Source organism: Nannobrachium achirus (genome assembly GCF_963921795.1).
Source record: "Nannobrachium achirus genome assembly, chromosome: 2".
Taxonomy (NCBI): domain Eukaryota; kingdom Metazoa; phylum Chordata; class Actinopteri; order Myctophiformes; family Myctophidae; genus Nannobrachium; species Nannobrachium achirus.
The window spans coordinates 29,708,269-29,731,585 of NC_137811.1; the positions used below are offsets into that span (position 1 = coordinate 29,708,269).

Below are 23,317 nucleotides of genomic sequence, written 5' to 3' on the forward strand. Positions count from 1 at the left end.
GCTTTAATTGCTTTATTCTTTCATTCCGTTTACCTTCGTTCCCTCTGGTTCCGTCACCACTCCCCTTTCCTTTGGTCCTTTGGTTTTCCTCTATCCTCTCCTCCCCGTCCTTCTGTCTGTCCCCCCTCTCTCCTCACCCTCCTCACCCTAATCAACCTCTCTCACCCCACCTCATGTTTCTCATCTTCTCTCTCCCCTACTCATCCCTCAATCCCCCCTCCTCTCGTCACCATACACTTTGGTTCCTCTTTCTTTCGCTCCCATCCTCCTTTCCTTCTCTGTTCCTCTCCCATCGCTCTTCCACCCCCCAGTCACATCCTGCATATTGGTTTAGAGCTTAAATTACATCGAGAAAACTGTCAAAATGTATATCTGACAATTGGCAAAAAATAAGACACAATTATGTGTTTTAAGACTAGTATTTATATTTGAAAATTGGCAAAAAAATCTGAAGTTTTAAAACTATGGTATTGATCTGACATTTGGCCAAAAAGTCAGAAATTGGAATGTTTGGAAATTGGGTTTATTCTATAACTTACTGCAATAGAAGGACGTTTTATGACTTTCTTTTTCCCATCACAGGTATCCTGGAGACGGACATCACATTCCTGGTTATCTTTTCCTTGGTGTTCCTCCTCTCCTGCTACTTTGCTTGTAAGTATCTCTCTCTCTCTCTCTCTCTCTCTCTCTCTCTCTCTCTCTCTCTCTCTCTCTCTCTCTGTCTCTCTCTCCTCGGTCTTCCTCTTTATACCTATCTGTTTCTCGCCCTTAGTCTTTCTGTCTGACTTTCCACCTCTATCCTCTCTCCATCCTCTCAGCACTCAGCACAGCACTCTCTCCATCGTCTTTCTATCGTATTGTACCTCTCTCTCTCTCTCTCTCTCTCTCTCTCTCTCTCTCTCTCTCTGTTTCTCTCCATCTCCAGGAGCAAAGCGTTTTACCTTCTGCTCTCAGAAGAAGGAAAAACGTCGGCGTTAAGAGCCTTTTTGTCACATGCATTATGAAGTCTCTTTACAGGCCTGCATGATGGGATGGAAGTACGTTCCTATGTTCCCTCAGATAAGTGAAGGTGCAGTCCCAGCATGTTCAGCAGCACCCATCCTGAGCCTGCAAGTAGAACTCGTGAGTGGGACAAAAGAGAAAATGGAGAGAGTGAGGAATAGCAGAAGATGCTTAATGTAAAATGAAATGCAAGAGAGAGACAGTGGGAGAGAGAGAGAGACGGAGGGACTACTATAGGTACCTATAAGTGGTTGAACATGTCAGATGATGGCCTAATGGCAAGAGATTGCTAGGTTATGATCCCTGCCCCTATGCTGTAGGTCAGTGATACTCAAACTACGGCCCGTGGGCCACTTCCGGCCCGCAGCACAATTTTGACTTCCGCCATTAAAATCCATTTTTATTTCTTTTTACCAGTGGCTCTTCCCGACTAATTAGCATACCCAAAACATCATTGTAGGCTAATGCAAATCAAATGAAAGAAAGATGTCGCTCTACTTAACATTTATTTTATTTTTCTTAGCCATAACTATCTATTTTTACAAGTTTATTTTCTGTAAAAAGCCATTTGTGTTGAATGTGGTCCAAGTCATAAATAACATTGTCAAGCAATTGAAAGAGAGATGTGCTCTGCTATCTATCTTTAATGTTATCCCACTTGATAGCAGGCAGACAGATATCAACCCAGACAAATAGCAGACAAATGTACATTAGTTTGTTTTAGTGTTTGTGTGGAATATGCTAATTGCACAGAATTATTAAAAAGAGAGAAAATGTAGCAAATTACTTTGATTACAAATTGTGTCATTGACCGAATATAAATGGAATTCCAAGCCATAAAATAATGCACATTGCACTTGGCTTACGTTATGTGGAAATAAAACAAATAAAAGTTATCAAGTAATGTCATTTTATCAACTGGCCCGTTTCCACTTGACATTTTTGCAATGTGGCCCGCAGGTTCAGAAGTTTGAATATCTCTGCTGTAGGTTATGGCTCAAATACCTGGCCATGACCTGACCAAATTAATCAAATGGAATATGAAATGGAAAGTGCTCTCTGTCCCTCCTTTCTGTGCACAAGACCCCACCATCAGAGCATAGCATTGTGGAAGCGACTGCCTTTGAGAGACTGCAGAGCTACTTAACGTTCAGCAACTCAGCGAGGCTCCACATTGTTACCGCGGTGCACCGATGCACATCTACGACCCAACATTCCTCCCTTCCTTTTTTCCCCTTGTAATCACCCCCCCGGGAGTAAACAGGAGTGTTTTTTTGGAGTCAGCCCGCTCAGTTAAATACGCATTAAAAACGATTTCCCAGGAGCTCGTGGGAGGAGGGCGAGGGGGGCGGAGGAGCTTTTTAGGGAGGACAGAAAAGGGAGAAGTTGCATCTGGTTGCGCCTCTTCCAGAGACGGCCGTTGGCAGGATGGCTGCATACAAATGGGCCTCTTTCTCTGCATCTATCGGGCCCTGGCGCTTCGTTTCATCTCTCTCTGCCAGGGGCGTCACATCAAATCCTGTGCCCTGGGTGCAAGGATTCACTGCGGGCCCCCCATGAATGTTCTTCTTAGGGGGAGGAAGTATAACCCATTTAGACTGGGAACGCATTATTATGCGCTATTTTATGCTTTAACTATTGAAAAATAGCAGATATACAAGCTCACAGCGCTGCACCGAGTGCTGCGCTGCGAGCTACAGTATATCTGCTGCGCTAGATCTGCTATTTTTGAAAAATCATGAAAATTTGATGTTTCTATGTCAGTGGTGCTCAAATATTTTCATGTGAAGGACCCTCAAAATGATATGTATTTGGCCACGGACCCCCATCTCAAAATATTTAGTTCCAGCCTTCCAGGGACCCCCCAGAAGCAAGTTGAGTTACAAATGTTCGCTTAAAAGATACATATATTCAAAGATTTGCAGACATTTTCACGACTTTTCAAAAATAGCAGATCTACGTGCTCGCAGCGCGGCACTCGGTGCCGCGCTGTGAGCTTGTAGATCTGCTATTTTTCAATAGCTAAAGTATAAAATAATGAAGGCCCCTCCACCTTAGGCCCTAGTCCCACTTTTCCCCTCCTTAAGTTGTGACGCCCCTGCTCTCTCTGCCTCTATCTGGCCCGGGCGCTTCGTTTCATCTCTCTTGCTTTTGATTCCCTTGGCTTCTGTCTCGCATGCTCTCCTCTCACGCACTACTCCTCTTCCGCCATCTGTTACCATCCATCCCTCCGTTCCTTTTATCTGCATCCCTCTCTCTTCCTCCTCTCCCTCTGCTTCACTCACAGTCTATTTGTCACCCCCCTCTTCTGCAGACAACCTGAAGGGACGACAGCTTCTTCACACCACCTACAAGATGTTTATGACTGCTGCAGGCGTGGAAGGTGAGGCACGCACGCACGCACACACGCACACGCACACGCACACGCACACGCACACACACACACACACACACACACACACACACACACACACAGAAAATGTAATCCCTGATTCAGATTAGAGATGTTATCGTCGTCATTACTCTGTAAATAGGAGTCATTACACAGTTTGATGCTTCACTGCACGCTGACTCTATATGACAAACCCTCCTCCTCTCTGCTCTCTCACCCCTTCTTCTCCTTCTCCCTCATGTCTCCCTGTTGAATCATCTTCTCTGTTCCTTGGCCTCTTTCAATTCTCTCTCTCTCTCGCTCTCTCTCTCTCTCTCTCTCTCTTTCTCTCTCTCTCTCTCTCTCTCTCTCTCTCTCTCTCTCTCTCTCTCTCTCTCTCCATCTTATATGAATTCTCTCTCCGTTCACCTGCTCCCCTCAATTCTCTTTCTTCATCCTCCATCTCTCTCATTGTGCTGCCAACCCTGCCCTCGCGGTTCCCCCCTTCTCGCTGAACGTCCTTTCAACTCTATCTCCATCTCCTTCTCTCTGCCACCCTCTCCCACTCCCTCCATTCCCTGGGTCCCTTTTTCATCTCTCTTCTTCCTCTTCTTGCTCCGTCCCTCGTCCTCCTTATCTGTCCCTCTCTCTTCCACCCACGGGTCTTTGAATCCCGTCCCTGCCCTCCCGCCACCTCCCCGTTCTGTCCTTATCTTTCTCTCTCTCTCTCTTCGACTAACCCTCCTCTGTCTCTTCTCCAATCCCCACGCTTCTCTGCCGTCCTCCTCTCATCCCCCCTTCGCCTCCTCTGTCCTCTCTCTCTCTCTCTCTCTCTCTCTCTCTCTCTCTCTCTCTCTCTTTCTCTCTCTCTCTCTCTCTCTCTCTCCTCTCTCTCTCTCTCTCTCTCCATCCTTCATTCTGTCCTCTGCTCTCTTTCTGTCTGCTGTGACGTCCCTCTCTCTCTCCCTCTCTCCACTCTATTCCGTTCTCTCTATCCCCCGGTCCCACTGCACTTGTCCTCTCTTTCTCCTTCCCCTCTTTCTCCCTCCCCTCCCCTCCCCTTCCCTCCCCTCCCTCTTCTCCCTCTTCTCCTCTGTTCTCCTCTCCCACTCTCTCCCAATCTGACAGTGCTCAGCCTGTTGTTCCACTGCATCTACTGGGGTCTGTATGCCACAGATGGAGTTGGGAATGGCAGCCTAAAGATAATGGGTAAGTCCTTAAGATACTTGGTAAGTCCTTAATACATTGGGTAAGTTCTTAAGACACTTGGTAAGCCCTTAATATATTGGTTGGTAAGTCCTTAAGATATTTAGATACTGGGTATTAGAGCTGTCAGAACGAAGGTTTTTCGACTACAATTCAAAAAACATAAAATAAAATAAAAGAGTTTATCCTGACATTGTTCCTGAACAAATGCTTTCATCATGTCACAAATGATCAACAATTAAAGTTATGCCAGCATAGCCTAATCCCCCATGCACGCACTCTGTGTGTGTGACACCCGACACCTTGTTTAAGGTTTTTTCCCAGCTTGTTATAATAGCATCTGATGCGCACATACGTGTACAACTTTACATTATTAAATATAATATATATATTATATAACATATTCAACTATTTTCGAAAATGTATAAAAATAAATGAATGAAATTCGAATGGGATTATAGAGGGAAACTGACAGCTATACTGGGTATGTCTTTAAGATGCTGGGTTAGTCTTTAAAGTTCTTCTATATCCAAATGTGTTTCCTTCCAAAAACTGTTCATTTATGTGTTAAAAAGCTATATTTCTGTGGACACATACAAGCAAATTAAAAATACTGGTTTCTTTGACTTTGTCAGCGTCTACTTGCATCCCCCACAACCCCCTGCCTCTGACAGTCGCACCAAAGCACTTCTCTCCCTAACTGTCTTCTTTGCTAATACCAATACTGGAAACAATCTTTTTAAGCACTTCTCTGCTTCACAATAACAATGCTGGTGTACAGTATCTATGCGCACACTAGAAGATAATCAGGGGTATTTGGGGTAGATAACGGCCCTTCCCTACCCCAATTTAGATCAGGAGCGATTAGGCTTGTAAATATGTGGCAAGAACAATGTCTACAACGTGTCTTCCCAGACATTGACAAGTTAACCGTCTCTGTTCGTTGTTTATGAACTGTTACTGCTGTGATCACGTGATATGAGTTGGCGAGAGGTGCTGCGTTCTGGCAAACCCGATAATCTTAAAATCCTGTAGAGTGTGACGCCTCATTATTTAAACATCTCGCAGTGCGTGCATGTTTAAGATAATCCTATAAGAGAATCTTATAAGCGTATCCGGTAGTGTGTGATGCTACCAGCGTTAAGAAGTCCTTTAGTATAAGCCCAGCTTAAGACATTATAGCTGCAAAAATTGTGAAATAGGCCTACATAGTTTATCAACTATGTCCACATTCTCTTGAGTACTTTAACATTTCCTGGTTGTTGAGGTGCATTCACATTGGAGACGGGAGGTACAGTACGGTACATGGTCTTGATATGTCAGGTGTTCAGTCTGTCCCTATGTGCCTGTTTGCTAGAGAAGCTTGCAGTTTACAATGGGAAAGCAAAAAATAACAGGCAGGACATTTTTGCATATTTTAACCATATTGGATGGCCTAAACTATCTTAGTCATCCTTAAAAACTGAAAAAAAAGTATCAAACACATCGCACTGCGTCTTCAGCTTACTGGGTATTGTGGATACATTCTTAAGATACTTGGTATATGTTCTTAACTCATTACTACCCGACCCTGAGTTTCCTGATGTCTTTGCGTGCCAGGCCTGATTTACCCAAGCTATTAATCAATTCGCTTTGATTAAAAACAATCCAAAATCGGACCACCGCTCCGGGGTTACTAAGTAACCTAGAGACAGTGCTTCTGGGCCCGGAACCGGACATGCATATTTTGGGGGCGGGAGAACACGATTCTCTGTGGCCACTCTCTGCTGTTTAACCTTGTCACACAGCACGGCTGCTAGCACAGCAATGGTAGCATGGAGTCTTTTGTATTCGCGAACGGACTACGGCGTGCACACAGGATCGTACACCATCCGTGCACCATCGTGCACGATGGACACGCACGTGCCCACGTTAACATCCCCCAGCATTCATGATTGACATACTGACTGACATTTGTCTCCTCACTGTCTCCTTAGTTATAGATTATGGATGGATGTACTGTATTTAAATGCAAGCAGGTGTATGGCACTGTGTCGGTGGGTGTTCAAGGGTGTGTGTGTGTGTGTGTGTGTGTGTGTGTGTGTGTGTGTGTGTGTGTGTGTGTGTGTGTGTGTGTGTGTGTGTGTGTGTCTGTGTGTCTGTGTGTGTCTTTGTGTTCTGGGTGGCTGTGCACACGGCATATGTGTGGCTTTGTGTATGCGAGTGTGTGTGTTCATGGACTTGTGGACGTGTGGGGTGACCTGATTTTATCTCCCCTAATGATGTTACAGATTCAGAAGCCACAACCTAATTACCCCTCTCTCTCTCTCTCTCTCTCTCTCTCTCTCTCTCTCTCTCTCTCTCTCTCTCTCTCTCTCTCTCTCTCTCTCTCTCTCTCTCTCTCTCTCTCTCTAGGGAAATTACTATTCTCCGTCAGCTTCCTGGTGTTCCTTCTGATGCTGATACTGCTGGGAAAAGGCTTCACTGTCACAAGGTACAGGTTTATGATGTGTGGCTGTGTGGGTCTACTGTGCAAGCACGTGCACATATAGACATCAAAGGGGGCTCGAGCCCCTGCCCTTTTATCTGTCTGTAAAAAGTGCCCTCTCCACACCATGAATGCAGTTTTTTGCGACCGTAGGTCGCACTTTACTATCAAAACCACCACAAAGTGTAAGTAACTCCGTCCGTCCGTCCGTCCGTCCGTCCGTCCGTCCCTCCGTCTGTCTGTCAGTCTGTCTGTCACACCTCACATGTCACACTTTTTCCCTGCTTATATCTCCGCAACCGTTGCCCCGATCCATGCCAAATTTTGCACACACGTTCCTTGGCTGCCAAACTACAACCTCCAAGGACCCCCGGAGCTCCAGGGACCCCCAGGTCCCTGGGGGACCCCCAGATGTAAAAAATGACCAAATGCGCAAACATGACCAAATGACCACCCCAACGGGGCTGCTCACGGGGAATTCCCGGGGACCACCGACTCCTGGTGCTCCAGAATGGATGCAAAAGTGGTGGCGCCCCCAGTGGAGGACCCCCTACACTGCAGCTCACATAAAATGCCGTAACTCCGGCTAGGAGCGACCGGGACAGCCGGGGCCGGTACCTATTCGTCCGCCTTGCCGGCGCGGAGACCCCACCCCTCATTTCTCACATGGCCCTCTTCTAGCGCCACCATGAGGCCGATTCTTGCAAAACACATTTTTGGACACTGCTCCTACAATTTTCCCCCTAAAATCACGCAAATCGGTACACAGTATGTCTACACTCATCCCATCAACATGAATCTGTCCCATATAGCGCCACCTCCAGGCCGATTTTTAAAAACACATTTTTGGACACTGCTCCTACAGATTTTGCCCTAAAATCACGAAAATCACTACACAGTATGTCTACACTCATGTCATCAACATGGATCAGGAAGATTTTGGCAAAACACATTTTTGCCCTATTTGTGGAGATAAGTGACCTACGGTCGCTTATCTCCCGATTAGGGAGCCTTACTGGTACTATGGTGAAAGAAATGCAAATGCCCTCTTTCCATGCCATATCCGAAGGCAGCATTCAAGAGAATTGCCTTGTCCAAACTCTCCTGAACCTGAATGCAGCATCTTATGCTGAAAGAATTGCCTTCTCTGTGTAGAAATCCACGCTTGCACACGTTCCAGCGATATGCATGTGTGCATGCGTGAGATGAAGGCACCGGAACACATTTATCCAACCCTGTGTGCTCGCCTGTGCGGCCTCGCTGTCTCAGAGCGTTGGGCGCAGGCTGTCACAGTCATAACACGTTCCCTAGAGGCGCTGTATCAGTTGAAGTGTCTGTCAGTCTGTTGGCACTGATTCCCTCCATGTGGCATTGGTGCAGAGCATGGAAGTAAACACTGCATTATTGACACCATATGCTCCCTCTGGGTTGGAGATTGATACAGGGCTGACTTCTACATTAAGCTGTTGGCGCAGGCAAGAACAGTATGTGTGTGTTTGTGTGTGGGTGTGTGCACACAGTAAAATCCAGGGTGTTGATTTAAGCTCTGAGAGCGTACAAATGTAATGGTTACATTTGTGTACACTCTCGAGAGCAGGGGTCTTCAATGTCTTCAGGCCAAGGACCCCTTAGTTGAGAGAGAGATGAAGCAGGGACCCCCACAACCTTATTATAGATTCCATATATTTTCATTTTTTTGACAGCACAATCATCAGTGTATTTTGGATTCATGTGAATTTGTGTTTTCTCATATTTAACCACTTGACCTTTCACTCTGTACTTAGTCTGCTCTTTTCCCTCTCTACACCAAAGCTCTTTGCCGAAAATAGCCGATCTACAAGCTCACAACGCCTCTGTGAGGCGTTGTGAGCTTGTAGATCTGCTATTTTTGGCTAAAGTTCTCCGATTATGGACGCTAGGGTTCAAGAGGTTACTATAAAAAAGGAGAAAAAAATAGTTTTTATCACTCAAAGATTTGGAGGACCCCCTGTAGTAACTCTGAGGACCCCCTAGGGGTCCCGGACCCCCCGTGGAAGACCCTTGCTCAATAGTTAAATTAACACTCAGGATTTTGCTGTGTGTGTCGGTGGTATGGGTGTTAGGGGTTGTGTGTTGATTTTGAATCTGGCATGTGTATCAGTGTGTGTGGGTGTGCGTGTGCCACTGCGTGTACTATAAAATGAGGGGAGGTGCGCGTGTGCGTGCTGTGTCTGCGGGCATGTGTGCTCAGAGTGTATGACTTGAGTGAGACATAATGAGTTGCGTTTGATCCAAGTTTATAAACTTGTCGACATCTCTCGGTGACAAGTTCTCGTTTTCGAGGGAAATCCACAGAAGGGAAACGATGCGACAAAATTATGTGTTAAGTGCTGTTAACAAACTTGTTATTTAATTCATTGTAATACATTCTACATCAATTCCCTGCTGGTGTGTCGCCCCTTCATTTTTACAAGTGTCAAAACCATATTTCTCATCCGAATTGGGAATGAATATTCAAAATATGAAAGGCAAGTCTTTGTCTTATTGCAGTCTAAATATACCCCTGGCAAGAAAATCTCAGATTTGTCCAAATTAGTCTAACAATCTCTTTAATCACACTCCCTCTGTGCATGCGTGTGTCTGTGTGTGTGTGTGTGTGTGTGTGTGTGTGTGTGTGTGTGTGTGTGTGTGTGTGTGTGTGTGTGTGTGTGTGTGTGTCTGTCTGTCTCAGGGCGAGGATCAGTCACAGTGGGTCCGTTAAACTGAGCATCTACATGACCGTCTACACCATCACCTACGTAATCCTCTTCATCTACGAGGCTGAGGTATGGCACTGCACACTACATTACCCACACTGCACCATGGGAGGTCTCACTTTCTCCTCAGGGTATTCATGCACGACCAGAGGCTTAGAAATTGCAATTATACTTCAGATTTCACGAGACATTAAAAATAAGTGCGTAACATTTATGAATAATACATTAAGCAGTAAAATCCACCTAAAGTTCGCCATTATAAAATAACTAAAATGACATTTATTATTCCCGACGTGAGGAGAGCCGGGTGGAAGCGACGGTCGTTCTTGACGACCTCCTGAAATGGAAAAGTCAAGACAAAACTTTGCAGAAGGTCATTGGTTTTAACTCTCAAATACCTGGAACACGCCTGAGTCGCGTTAGATTTAAACCACTTTAACCATTATGTTATGCTTTAACTTTAGAAAAATAGCAGATATACAAGCGTGAAAATGTGTACAAGTCTTTGAATATCTTTGACCCGATCTTTGACCCGACTTCTAAATCCTTCTTCTAAATCATGTTGTTCTCAAACTTTTTCATGTCAAGGACCCCCAAAATTACAGGTATTTGGCCACCGACCCCCATCTCAAAATATGTTGTTCCAGGGACCCCCCAGAAGCAAATATTTGAGTTACAAATGTTCGCTTTTAAATAGATATATTCAAAGACTTGCAAAGAAAAATCATGATTTTTCAAAAATAGCAGATCTACAAGCTCGCAGCGCGGCACTCGGTGCCGCGCTGTGAGCTTGTATATCTGCTATTTTTCAATAGTTAAAGTGGTCAATAATCCTAGGCTTAAATGGGTTAAAGGAGAACTGATTTGTCTTTAGCAAAGACAGATATTTGCGGGGAGGAGGGTGACATTTCCACATTGGAATATCAGATCCAGCAGTGAAAAATGTGTCCTGATGCCAGCCTCTCTATGCAGTATGCGGGTAATGGCCCCCAAAGCCTATACGCCTCGCTGAGTCCAGCATCCTTCCAATCTTCAGTCTCTTCAATTATGCAGCTACAAGGAGGGTGAGAACTTGGATATCACTGGTTGCCGTTTAATGTGTGAGCCTATGAATTAGTAACACCCTCGCGAGCCTAATAGCTATATACGTTTCCTCCGGCACCTCTGGCTGTGTCTTCAACATGGTTGTACACGTTGAGACAGGGGTGTGGGGGGGAGGTGGGACTGAGTCATTAGGGCCCAAGGTGGAGGGGCCGTTATTATTTTATACTTTAGCTATTGAAAAATAGCAGATATACAAGCTCACAGCGCGGCACTGAGTGCCGTGCTGCGAGCTTGTAGATCTGCTATTTTTTTAAAGTCGTGAAAATGTATGCAAATCTTTGAATATATGTATTTTATAAGCGAACATTTGTAACTCAAATTTTGCTTCTGGGGGGTCCCTGGAACTAAATATTTTGAGATGGGGGTCAGTGGCCATATTGGGGCTCCTTCACATGAAAAGGTTTGAGCACCACTGACATAGAAACATAGTTCTTTCAAAAAAAGAAATGTCACGATTTTTCTAAAAATAGTAGATCTAGAAGCTGTGAGCTTGTATATCTGCGATTTTCCAGTACCTAGGGCACAGAATGTGGTGCGACGCCCCTGCATAGAGATGCTGCCGGGCTCCGGAGCAGAGGATTACTGTCATTGAAGTCTGCGCGTTGGAGGAGGACGCGCTGGGAATAATGCGGGCGAATTATCCTGCGCTATATTTAACGCTAGTGGAGACTATTGCCATCTCTCTCGCAGCACGATATGCATAGCCGGAGCTGTGCAATTTATCTGCGCTGGCTGCCCTCTTGCATAGGGCCCTGCTATTAAACTGCTCCAAACTCCAGGGGATGCCTGCTAAAAATAGGCTAAAGTAGGTTACAATGAAAATGAAATGGAGCTTGTGCGCGCGTGCGTGCGTGCGTGTGTGTGTGTCTGTATGTGTGTGTGTGTGTGTGTGTGTGTGTGTGTGTGTGTGGGTGTGTGTGTGGGTGGGTGCACGTGTACACACGCCATCCAGTGAAAAAGTGTTTTGGCTCCACTGGTCCTGCCGTTCCTGATATTGAAACCTGGATGTGTGTGTCAGGTTGGAGTTTGGTGTTGACCTGAATGGTGCCGGCCGGGTCCTGCAGTCAGACCAATACATAATGCAGACCCAGAGCAAGCGTAACTCAGTCTGACCACCAGTGTTATCCAATCATTGGTCCCTGAAACGTTATCCACTGTGAACGGACGCACAGAAACACGTGTGCACTCACAAGCACGACTGCACCCATGCTAGTACATAACGTGTAGAGACACAACGACACACGCACGCACGCACGCACGCACGCACGCACGCACGCACGCACGCACGCACGCACGCACGTACGCACGCACGCACGCACGCACACACACACACACACACACACACACACACCCTTAGAAAAATAAAATACAAATAGAAAATACATATTTTCAAGAATTCCACAAAACAGATATATTACACACACACACACACACACACACACACACACACACACACACACACACACACACACACACACACACACACACACACACACACACACACACACACACACAGCTCCACCACTAAACCACAAGCATGTCTAGCTCAATAATTGGGGCACAGATTACGTAGCCACCGGCCAGCCAATCTATTTACCGCTGTATAATGTTGTTTTTTTTCTCCACAGAATGTTGTTCAGCACAGTGTTTATAATAGATATTTTTTTCAGGGTTTGGAATTTACTTCTCTATTGGTAAATGAGGTCGCACAAAGTACTGATATACGGTAGTAAATTAAAAAAAGATATTCATAACTTCTTGTATAGTCGTAAATAGTGCAGTTACAATGTGTGGTTGTCACAAAATCCCCAGGCAAACCTGGGCGCATGTCTCACGGCACCACCGGTGGTGTCTCGGTTTGGAAAACACTGAATTAGGCCACACGCGGATGCCCCAAATAACCGCATTTGCATGTGCCATGCATGTTTTTGATAATGTCTTACAGTGTGTCTTTGTCCTTGCTTCAGTTCTTTGACCCAGGCGAGGTGCTGTACGCGTACGACAGCCCCGCGGGCTACGGGCTGATGGGTCTGCAGCTCCTGGCCTACGTGTGGTTCTGTTACGCCGTCCTGGTCTCCCTGAAACACTACCCTGAGAAACAGCCCTTCTACATCCCCTTCTTCACCACCTACACTCTATGGTGAGTAGAGATGGGACGTTCGCGAATGAATCTAGTCTTAAATGAACGATGGGATCCGGATCGCAGTAGCTGCCTGGGAGCCGTTCCTTTCTAATGAACAGTGGTGGGAAAAGTAAAAAAATCTTTATTTAAGTACTGCAATTTAGAAGACCTACTACTGCCACAAGTAGAAGTTCGGTATTAAAATGTAGGTTGAGAGTAAAAGTGCAAAAGTATTGGTATCAAAATGTACTTAAAGTAGGCCTACCTAGAAAGTCCTCATTATGCAGAATGTCCCATTTCACAAGTTTTCCAATGAAAAAAATGTAGGAAAATCATTTGAAAATAGCAGATCTACAAGCTCACAATGCGTCGCAACGCGACGCATTGTGAGCTTGTAGATCGGCTATTTTCAAATGGCAGAAATGTATATATGGCAGAAATGTGTATAGGGTTTAAGTAGCCTAATTTGTAATCATAATACAAATCGACAAAGTAACTAAAATGAGACAGTCTTTTGAACGGCTCTTTGAAAGGAACGGATCCCAGAGATCCGGCTCTCTTCAAAGAACCATAAATCCCATGTGGCCGCAGTGAGAGCTGCGGCCACATCTCCACTCTATGCTTCCATTGCACCCAGGGGTCATCCATAATATGTCCGTCCACAGACAAATGTGTCCGTGGCGAGGACTTGGCTTCGTCTGTGGCAAATTCTAGATTTTGTTTTTACACACCATTGTAAAAGTCTTATTTTGATAATTTCCTAAAAGAAATTATCCCACGATTTTGTAACCCATTTTTTCCACCCAGGGCCAATTGTCTAACCTGTAATCCTGGTTTCTGCTCTCCCTCTGCAACGCCTGGGGAGACCCGGCTGGCCAGGAGGAGGCAGTATAGAAACCAGGATTACTGCATGTTTTTGTGAGGGTATCTACCCTAGGAGACACAGGGAGAACATGCAAACTCCACTTATTTTGATCATAAGACCCAATTACCGAATGTCAGACTACAGGTTTTCTTCAGAATACGTATGACACTGATTTACTATGACATAATGTATAGCATATTAGGAGTTCTCAAACGTTTTATTTTCAAGGACCCCCATAACTTTCTCAAAGTTACAGACCTGTAATGGTCATTTAGGGCTAGTCCTTTAAGTGTTTGTCTAATCATTTTGTATATCCATGGCAAAAATAGAATTTTGACAAAAGTGTGGAGATGCCCCTTGATTGTACTGTGTCCGTGACAATCTGTGGTTATCTTGCTCTAATCCAATTCCGTTGTGGCTTCGCGTGTCATCTTACGTTTTATTTTGCAGATTGTTTTGTGCCCTTGTCTGGAGGTGAAATGCTTTAATAAGCCCCCAGCATGCTGTCAACTGTTTTCATTTAGACGTAGTAGATGTTTTAGCAAATAATACATTAGTAATGAACTGCTCTCTGTTTAGGATAGTGGTTGAAAAACACATTATACAGGTATATATACACACTGGGCAATAGTGTCCACACTGGACGCTACCATCCACTCCCATCCACTCCAATTGAGAAAGATATTTTTTATCTTTATCTTGCCCGGTGGGAATGACCCTTTACCAGTGTTGGGAAACATGAACTAGTTCAGTTAACAGTTCACACATTTTGAACTAAAAAGTCTTTAGTTCTTTTTTCTTTCTTTTCTTTTTTTCCCAATACGTTGCTGCAAGCTATTATTTGTCAAAATTATTGACACAGCCCATATACCACACAGCATCAATTAAACATACAATGTTTATGTGCCCACTCTTCCTGAACCCCTTTGCAACGTGAAATGCCACCAAATCTGGTATCCTTTCCCACGTTGCTTCAGTCTTGTCATAGCCTAAAGCTTTTATTGTGAAGGCAAAAGTAGAACAGCCGAGATTAGGTGCCATGGCATTGGTCCGAAGGTTCATTAGTCCGAATCTGTTAAAGGGACTACACCATGAATTTTCATTTTTCCAATTTTTATGTATTTTCTTGGTGTCCCACCAGCAACTTCTATCCTCACAAAGTCCTATGTCTGACCATTGTGTCTTTCTCAGTTTATGGGCAGATCTATGTTAGCATGTCTCAGAACGGTCCTGATTGTGAAATGTCAGATTTGTGATGTCACAAGGCCTGAGAAGGAGGCAGGAGGAGCTGGGAGAGGGTTGGGGAGGGGTGGGCAGGCCTGAGAAGGAGGCAGGAGGAGCTGGGAGAGGGTTGGGGAGGGGTGGGCAGGCCTGCTGAGCAGGAGGTGGGGAGGAGTGTGGGGCCAAAACTGGCTCAATAGCGCAGTCCTCCCACTCAGGACAAGGTGGTACTGCAGCTGAAAATGCTCTGAAAGCCAGGCAGAAATGACAGGGGCTCTGTATTCAGGAGTGGTAATTTAGCCTCAAACCTTTTCAAACACGTTTTTGGGACACAAACAGTGTTATATAAATTATTTTTAAATGCATGGTGTAGGACCTTTAAGAATACTATGCCTAACCCTACCCTGACCTCAGTAACCCTAACTAAATTCGGACTAATGAACCTTCGGAATAATAATGAACCTTCGGACTTAAGTTTTCTGCGTGTTGAAAATAGCAGATCTGCAAGCTCACAACATGTTGTGGATGCGACACGTTGTGAGCTTGCAGATCAGCTATTTTCGGCATGCGTGTGTTACTGTTGCTGAACGAGGAGGCAATGCAATCACACACAGTGCTTTAAGCAACCTCCGACCAGGCAGACAGACAAACGTCAATGAAACGGCAGCTGTGTACAGCTCCCTATTAATCAGCCCGGTGATTGTGGGGTATTGCGTGGCTAGGGGCAACTAGTGAAATGTGAAATCTCAACCCACAACACAAAGAAAGATGAGGGAGATGACGCGCGACGGGGTGCGGCCGCGAACAAGCCGACGAGGGCTGTTCATGAACGCCAGAATGAGCTCGTTCACAATAAACGTTCGAGTGTAAATAAAGAACGTTCCGCCCTAAATATGAACGAGTTCATGAACGATCGTTCATTGAACGCATTCAGGCACAACACTGCCCTTTACGCTGTATTCACACCAGCATGGCTAGTAGTAAAATGCAGGAACTGTATGGAGAAGAGCTCATTTAAAAAAAAGAACAACTAAGATTTAGACTAGCAGTTGCACATGTGAAATGAATCTATATTGAGTCATTACAAGGCCTATATCGTCGTTGTCAGGTGGAAACCTCATATCTCCAAGTTTCAAATGTGTACGTTCTTTCGCAAAGCAAAGCTCTGCTTCATCATGCAAGGCCGTCGCACAAAAGTTGTGAAAACTGCAGATCTACAAGCACACAACGCCTCGCGGTGTGAGGTGTTGTGTGCTTGTAGATCGTCTGTTTTCACTAGTTTAAATAATTTTAAAAATGATAAATGCAAAACGAAAGGTTTTGGACATACAAGGTTTCCACCAGACAACAACGATATGTTGGTTACAATGAATAGCTTGTTTACGAACGAGCTGCGCGAGACCAGCAAAGGGTCGTCTCTTCTTCTCCACCACTCTGTCTGGAGAGCAGCTGACTTGAAGCGCAGGAGCACCCACGACCAGAGCTGTCCCTGTTCTCACAATGCTGGAGATAGATTGTTTCTGCATGTTGTTTAGTTGCCTGTCTGTCTATCTACAGCTGCCTTTATTGATAGTTTTTTAAGTGGAGATGGACAGGAAACAAGAAGTGAGAGATGGGTAGAGAGTCAAGAGACATGCAGTAAAGATCGTCGGGAACAGGACTTGAACCCGCAACGCACTGTCAGGCATCAGAGTGCTTGGACACCAGTCAGTCATCTACAGTACGATGACAGTCATCTATGACTGACACACCAACTTCATTTGAGTTTGGGGATCCCACAGTAGCTCAAGATTGAGGGATTTAGGGGATCCTAAATCCTCAATGGACCAATCCCCAATCACATACACACCCATTGTAACAGTTACAATGGGTGTGTATGTGATTGGGGATTGGTCCATTAACGGGTTGCGGGTCTTCTCTTAAAGGCAATGGCATCTGGCACAGTGATTGGTTATATTATTGTAACGTCCAAACCAGACCTATGCATAATGTAACGGAGGTATTTTTAGGGATATAGCAGGTGCCCAAAATAGCAACTTTTGCACAGGAACGCCCCTTCCTAAATACTAAACCCCAAAATTGAGGATTTAGGATCCCCTAAATCCTCGTTGCAAATAGACCCCATAGTCCTTCTACCAGTAAGACGCCCTAAGGGTGAGAAGCGACCTCGCCCTAAAGGACGAGGTTGCACACATGGGCCGACTATAGGATATAGCCCCATATATGGAGATAACCCCATATATGGAGATCCCTGATGTCATCAATATCATTCAGCAGAAGGAAATATCATGGGTTGCATTTGTAGTCCTAAAGGGCCATGTTGAGGACCAACACAGGTTTTTGAATTTGTCTGATTGGCATAGAACTAATGTTCTAATGTACACCAATCAGAACACCTGTGTTGGTCCTCAATGAGATGTCACGAGCACACAGCCAAGCACTATTATAGTGGGTGGCCATTACCCATTACCACTTAGCCGGGGAGCCATAGGCCCAAAAATTTGAGAGGACCTGTGATGTCATAACATACTTTTTATTTTTGTTTTTCTATTAATTTGGTCAATAAGGTACACAGAATGAGAGGCCTGCTCTGCCGGAAACATTGCGAAAAAAAAAAGTCCCATCGACGTCACTATACAGGAAAAGAATACAAAAATAAATCTGCTTTAAGTAGCATGTGAGGGGTCAAACTAGGGGTTCTTCATGATTCTGAATCCATTGCAAGCATTTGTTTTGCATGAAAAACATTCCTTAGGCTAGATTTCAGCCCTACAAAACGGTGAAAAGTGATGAGTCATCAAAAATCACAGTTTTGAGAGCAAAACAAATGCTTGCAATGGATTCAGAATCATGAAGAACCCCTAGTTTGACCTCTCACATGCTACTTAAAGCAGATTTATTTTGTGTATCCTTTTCCTGTATAGTGAAGTCGATGGGACAGTGATACAAATGGCCATAACTTTTTTTTCGCAATGTTTCCGGCAGAGCAGGCCTCTCATTCTGTGTACCTTAATGACCAAATGAATTGAAAAAACAAAAATAAAAAGTATGTCATGACGTCACAGGTAAAACCCTATTCTTTGAGCTTTTGGCCCTGTGGCTCCCCGACTACCTTGAAGTCAGACGCCAGTAGTACTCATTGTGATGTCAGAAGAGTGACAACGGAAGAGTGACAAATTAATGAGGGATGTTGAGTGACAGGAAGAGTGACAAATTAATGAGGGATTTTGAGTGACGGACTGGTGATCCGGTGGCTTTCATACTAAGTAGCGACCTATACGGTCGCAACAATACAGTTGTGGTTTCCTATAGGTAGATATGAACATACCGTAGTTATTCCTTTTGCACTACTCTGATAGATAGTCACCTCCACACTCCACATAGAGCCAGAGAGAGTTTCCTGGAGACCGAGAGAGGGTGTCAAAAATATCTGTCTTTTTATGTGTCTGTTTACCCTCACTGTTATTAGGGTGGTTTATGCTGCCGTATAAAAATGTCAATAAGATGGAGGGTACAAGAAAACTTTTATTTGGTCCCGTGAGACACAGCCCTCCTCCACCTCTCTGCTTAGTCTCTCTATATAAAACAGTGATTGACTGATGGAGCCAAATCATTTTTTTTCCCCTTCTGTTTATCATTCAGCAATTTGAGGTCTGCCAAGCATAAAAAGAAATATGAACTATTTTGGTACTTTTAAGCTCTAAACGACTTGAAAACGAGAAAAGAGATTTGAAAACAGGGAAGCAGCCCTTTGACTACTAGTTTCGTTGTTTCTGTGTGTGTGGTAATGATCTCTAAATCCATTACTGCTATCTAATTTTGTCAATATGTCTCTCCCTTTCTCATTATCACTGCTATTTCCAACCTTATTATCTGGGCCTCCTCTGCGCCTATCTTTCTCAATCTCTCTCTCTCATGCTATCTTTCTCTTCCCACTTTCGTGTCTACCCCATGTATTTTTTCCTTATTATTCTCTCTCTCTCTCTCTCTCTCTCTCTCTCTCTCTCTCTCTCTCGTTCAGGTTTTTCGCAGTGCCGGTCATGGCACTGATTGCTAACTTTGGCATTCCTCGCTGGGCGCGTGAGAAGATCGTCAATGGCATTCAGCTTGGAATCCACCTCTACGCACACATTGTGTTCCTTGTTAGTATCATGTACAGTGCAGCACACACACACACACACACGCACACACACACACGCACACACACACACACACACACACACACACACACACACACACACACACACACACACACACACACACACACACACACACAGCCTTCACCTCGTCTTCGTTATCCTCGAGTCATAGCTGCTGAAGCCTGATTTAGAACTTAGATTTGACACGTGGCACCGTGGCGGGTTGTGAGCTTGTAGATCACTATTTTCGGCATGGCACAACCGTCGTGTGAGAGATGATTACTTAGGCATAAGTGCTCATTGTCCTCTTGTCTCTGCCTCCTCCGCACCTCTATTACATAAACCTGCCTTACAGTATCTTGGATACAGTGTTCTTTATCCATAGCCTGCAATGCTCTGGTAGTATTCCTACAACGTACGGTCTTCAACGTTTTCAGGCCAAGGACCCCTTAGTTGAGAGAGATGAATCAGGGACCCCCACAACCTGTTCATAGATTCCATATAGTTTCATCTTTTGACAGCACGATCATCAGTGCATTTTGGAATCATGTCAATTAGTTTTTTTTTCCCAGATATTTAACCACTTTAACCAACCGTCAATACTTAATAAACATGACTCTGTACTTAGTCTGCTCTTTTTTCCCTCTACTATCTTTGCCCAAAGATAGTAGAGGGAAAAAAAGGTTTCTATCACACAAAGAATTGGAGGACCCCCTGTAGTAACTCTGAGGACCCACTAGGGGTCCCGAACCCCCTGTTGAAGACCCCTGTCCTACAGTATTTCACTCCAGCTGTTTGGTGTCATATATGCACTGCTTTTGACACAAAAAAACATCCATTATTCCTATTGCTTTTGCCCCCCCATCTCACAATGTTGTATTTCTCACGGTTTCAGATCATCACGCGGCCCTCAGCAGCCAATAAGAACTTCCCTTATCACGTGCGAACGTCCCAGATCGGGATCCTGTTGTCCAGTCCGAAGGCCGGCGAGGCAGGAGAGAGCTTCCCCCACCATGCCTATGGGAACAGCTCCTTCCTGGGGGACTCTCAACCCAACTTCACTGAGCTCTTCTCCATCCAGTCGGTGAGTAGGAGACTGGAAACAGCAGGCTAACTTTGTGTAGTGTTGTGTAGGGTTAGTATGTACGTACTGTATGTCGTAAAGCCCAATGATATTTATTTGGCCACGGACCCCCCATCTCAAAATATTTCGTTCCAGGGACCACCCAGAAGCAACATTTGAGTTACAAATGTTCGCTTAAAAAATACATATATTCAAAGATTTGCACACAGTTTTCACGACTTTTCAAAAATAGCAGATCTACAAGCTCGCAGCGCGGCACTCGGTGCCGCGCTGTGAGCTTGTATATCTGCTATTTTTCAATAGTTAAAGCATTCAATAATTCTAGGAATTCTGGAAACAGCAGGCTAACTTGCAGTGCAGTGTGTAGGGTTAGTATGTACGTACTGTATGTCGTAAAGCCCATCTGATTTTGGACGATTTTGGAGGGTCCTAGAAAACCGATTACAGATGTACAGGGATGTCACAGGCCCTGACACAGCCCTGTGACATGATATTGACATGAAACTGACGTGATACCAGTAAGACTCCCTAATCGGGAGATAAGCCACCGTCAGGTCACATGTATACACAAATAGGCCTGCAAGTGCCATTGGTTCCTGAGTGTAGGGAGATGTATGTGGCAAATGTATTGCTTAGGTAGGGCCAGAGAATGTGGCGTTTAGCTGTAACGGAGTCGTGTTAAAGTAGTAGGAGATATGAGTAGAGAACAATGTCCAAATATGTGTTTGAAAGAATCGGCCTGATGGTGGTGCTAAATGGGACAGATCCATGTTGATGACGTGACTGTAGACATACTGTGTACCGCTTTGCATGCTTTTGGGACAAACTCTAAAATGCTAGCAGACATCATTGTGAGATATCATAGGGCAGTGGTCTAGTGCCTGTAGTTACATTTGAGGCTAACATACAGAAGAGCAAAGGTGTTATAATGCAGTGGTCTAATGTCCTGCCTCTGAGAACAGAGGGTCCTTGCTTGATTCCCAGACCTTCTGTATTACAATTTTGAGGTTAATATACAAAAGAACACTTCAGAAGTACTCTGGGACACATATTGAGTGTTAGAGCAGGATGATGTAATGGTCTAATGGCTCAGACTTTCAGACCAAAGGCTCCATGTTCAAGTCTCGGGATGACTATAAATAGATGCAGGACTACTTTGAAGTTCTGAAGGCTACCATAGAAAAGAGCACTTCAAAAGTACTAAGAGACAACTGGCTTTGGCACAATGGTGAGGTGTGCTCGATTGGTTGCCTCTGCTACAGGGTAGAGTCCCATGCCATCAAGGTACTGGGGGTGGAGGAACGTCGAGAGGGACAGGGTTTCTCCCCCTGTTTTCTGAGAGATAAAGATAGGAGGTTATGCATAAAAGAAAAACAGGGAGAGGGACAAGGTTTCATGTCAGTAGCGTTCCACTTCAAAGATCTATCTTTCCACTTCAAAAACTGTTGCGTTTAAAAAAAAAGAAAAGAAAAAAAAAACATATCTAAGATCCAAATCCGAACCAGGCTAAGTAAGTAATTGTTGCAAACACTTATAGTGTAAGTGAAAAATATTCGTGGAGATTCTTCATTGGCCTGCTGGTAGTGTGTGTGCCTTCAATGACATTAAATAGTTCTAATATAAGATCATGCACAACTAGTTGATAGTTGTTGTTTTTTTCATATACATGATATTCTATCAATACTTTATTTTAATCTAAATCACACACTGTGTGAAGTGAGCAGTGCTATTTATGAGTTAATTTCAAGCGAAGCTTGGCCAATGTGACCCTGGGCGACCCTCTGAGTCGTGGGACAAACGGACAAAGCCATGCCATACCATTCTTCAAAAAAGGAATGGTATCAAACAGGTGTGATCTCTAATACATATATAAAACTGTGGGTCCTTTAAATGAAAAAGGTTGAGAATCAATGGTGTAAAAAACTAAAACAAAAAACTCATCTATAGGGATGGGATGATATGAAAATGTCATGTCACGATTATTGTGACCAAAGAAATTGCGATTTATGATAATCAGTATATCCCCAACATCCGGACGGGCGGAACATTTGCCAAAAAAAGGCAGATCTACAAGTTGTGAGGTTGCAGATCGGTTATTCTTTGGCAAAGATATTAGTGAAAAAAAACTGTAACAAGTACGTTATTTCCAGGTCCGTCTTACCAATTAGAGAGTTTAAATGGTACCGGATATGCAGATAGAATTGATCCCAGTGCATGGCGGAGGATAAATTCAAGATAAATTCAAATCTCCACGATACGTTTAAAAAAAATTTTTTTTTTAATCTCCTCATCCATAAACCCTGCCCCTTCCCTAGGACCCGGTGAAGACCGTGGAGGAGACGGTCACTCGCAAGGGGCAGGACGTCCAGAAGAACAGCGAGCAGAAGATCATCACCACCGCCGCCGCCGACCTTACTGCCACGGCCCTCCCGCCGCCCCCCATACCTCCCCGCCTGTCCACGCAATCCCCGCTGGTCCCAACCCGACTCCCCTCCTTCACCGAGTACTTCAGCATGCAGAGCGGAGGAGGAGCAGGGATGGGGACCAAGGCGTGAGACGGAGAGAAGATAGGACAGAGGGACAAGAGACAGACAACGAGGAGGGGGAGGTCGGGCTGAGGGTAATGGATTTAATACGAGTATTTATAGTATTTAAAGGGAGCAAGATGAAAGGCACGCGGCGGAAAGTCATAAGAGGGGAAGAAAATGTAAAGGTTGACAGATGAAGGAGAGAAAAGTCATCGGAAGCGCGTGCGTGAGTGAAATGGAATCCTTTTAAAATGTTCCATTTTCACCTTTGGAGATGGAGGAACAGCAATAGGAGTGGAATAGAGGGGGAGGTGGGGGGGATGGGGGATACTGTGAGATAGGGAGGGAGTGCTGCTGAGCTTGTAAAAGAATAAAGAAGCAATAAATATTTGATGTTGACCAGTAAGCCGCACACGGGGGAGAGAGAGAGAGATGACAACGTGGATGTAGTCAAGAGCAATAGAATGATAGCG

At 44.7% G+C, this 23,317-nt stretch overlaps 1 protein-coding gene across 1 annotated transcript in view; it reads left to right on the top strand.

Annotated features, from left to right (window-relative positions):
- Positions 1 to 22,930, top strand: part of tmem145 (transmembrane protein 145) — a gene marked incomplete at its 5' end in the record, with an annotated part of 68,301 nt that extends 45,371 nt beyond the window's left edge. The window contains 9 exons of the mRNA XM_080720225.1: positions 583 to 654; positions 3,317 to 3,385; positions 4,502 to 4,582; positions 6,974 to 7,052; positions 9,757 to 9,850; positions 12,853 to 13,025; positions 19,115 to 19,235; positions 20,128 to 20,316; positions 22,632 to 22,930. Coding sequence (XP_080576351.1) covers positions 583 to 654; positions 3,317 to 3,385; positions 4,502 to 4,582; positions 6,974 to 7,052; positions 9,757 to 9,850; positions 12,853 to 13,025; positions 19,115 to 19,235; positions 20,128 to 20,316; positions 22,632 to 22,871 — 1,118 coding nt within the window. The 3' untranslated portion in view covers positions 22,872 to 22,930. The remainder of the gene's footprint in view (positions 1 to 582; positions 655 to 3,316; positions 3,386 to 4,501; positions 4,583 to 6,973; positions 7,053 to 9,756; positions 9,851 to 12,852; positions 13,026 to 19,114; positions 19,236 to 20,127; positions 20,317 to 22,631) is intronic.
- Positions 22,931 to 23,317: the final 387 nt, after the last annotated feature.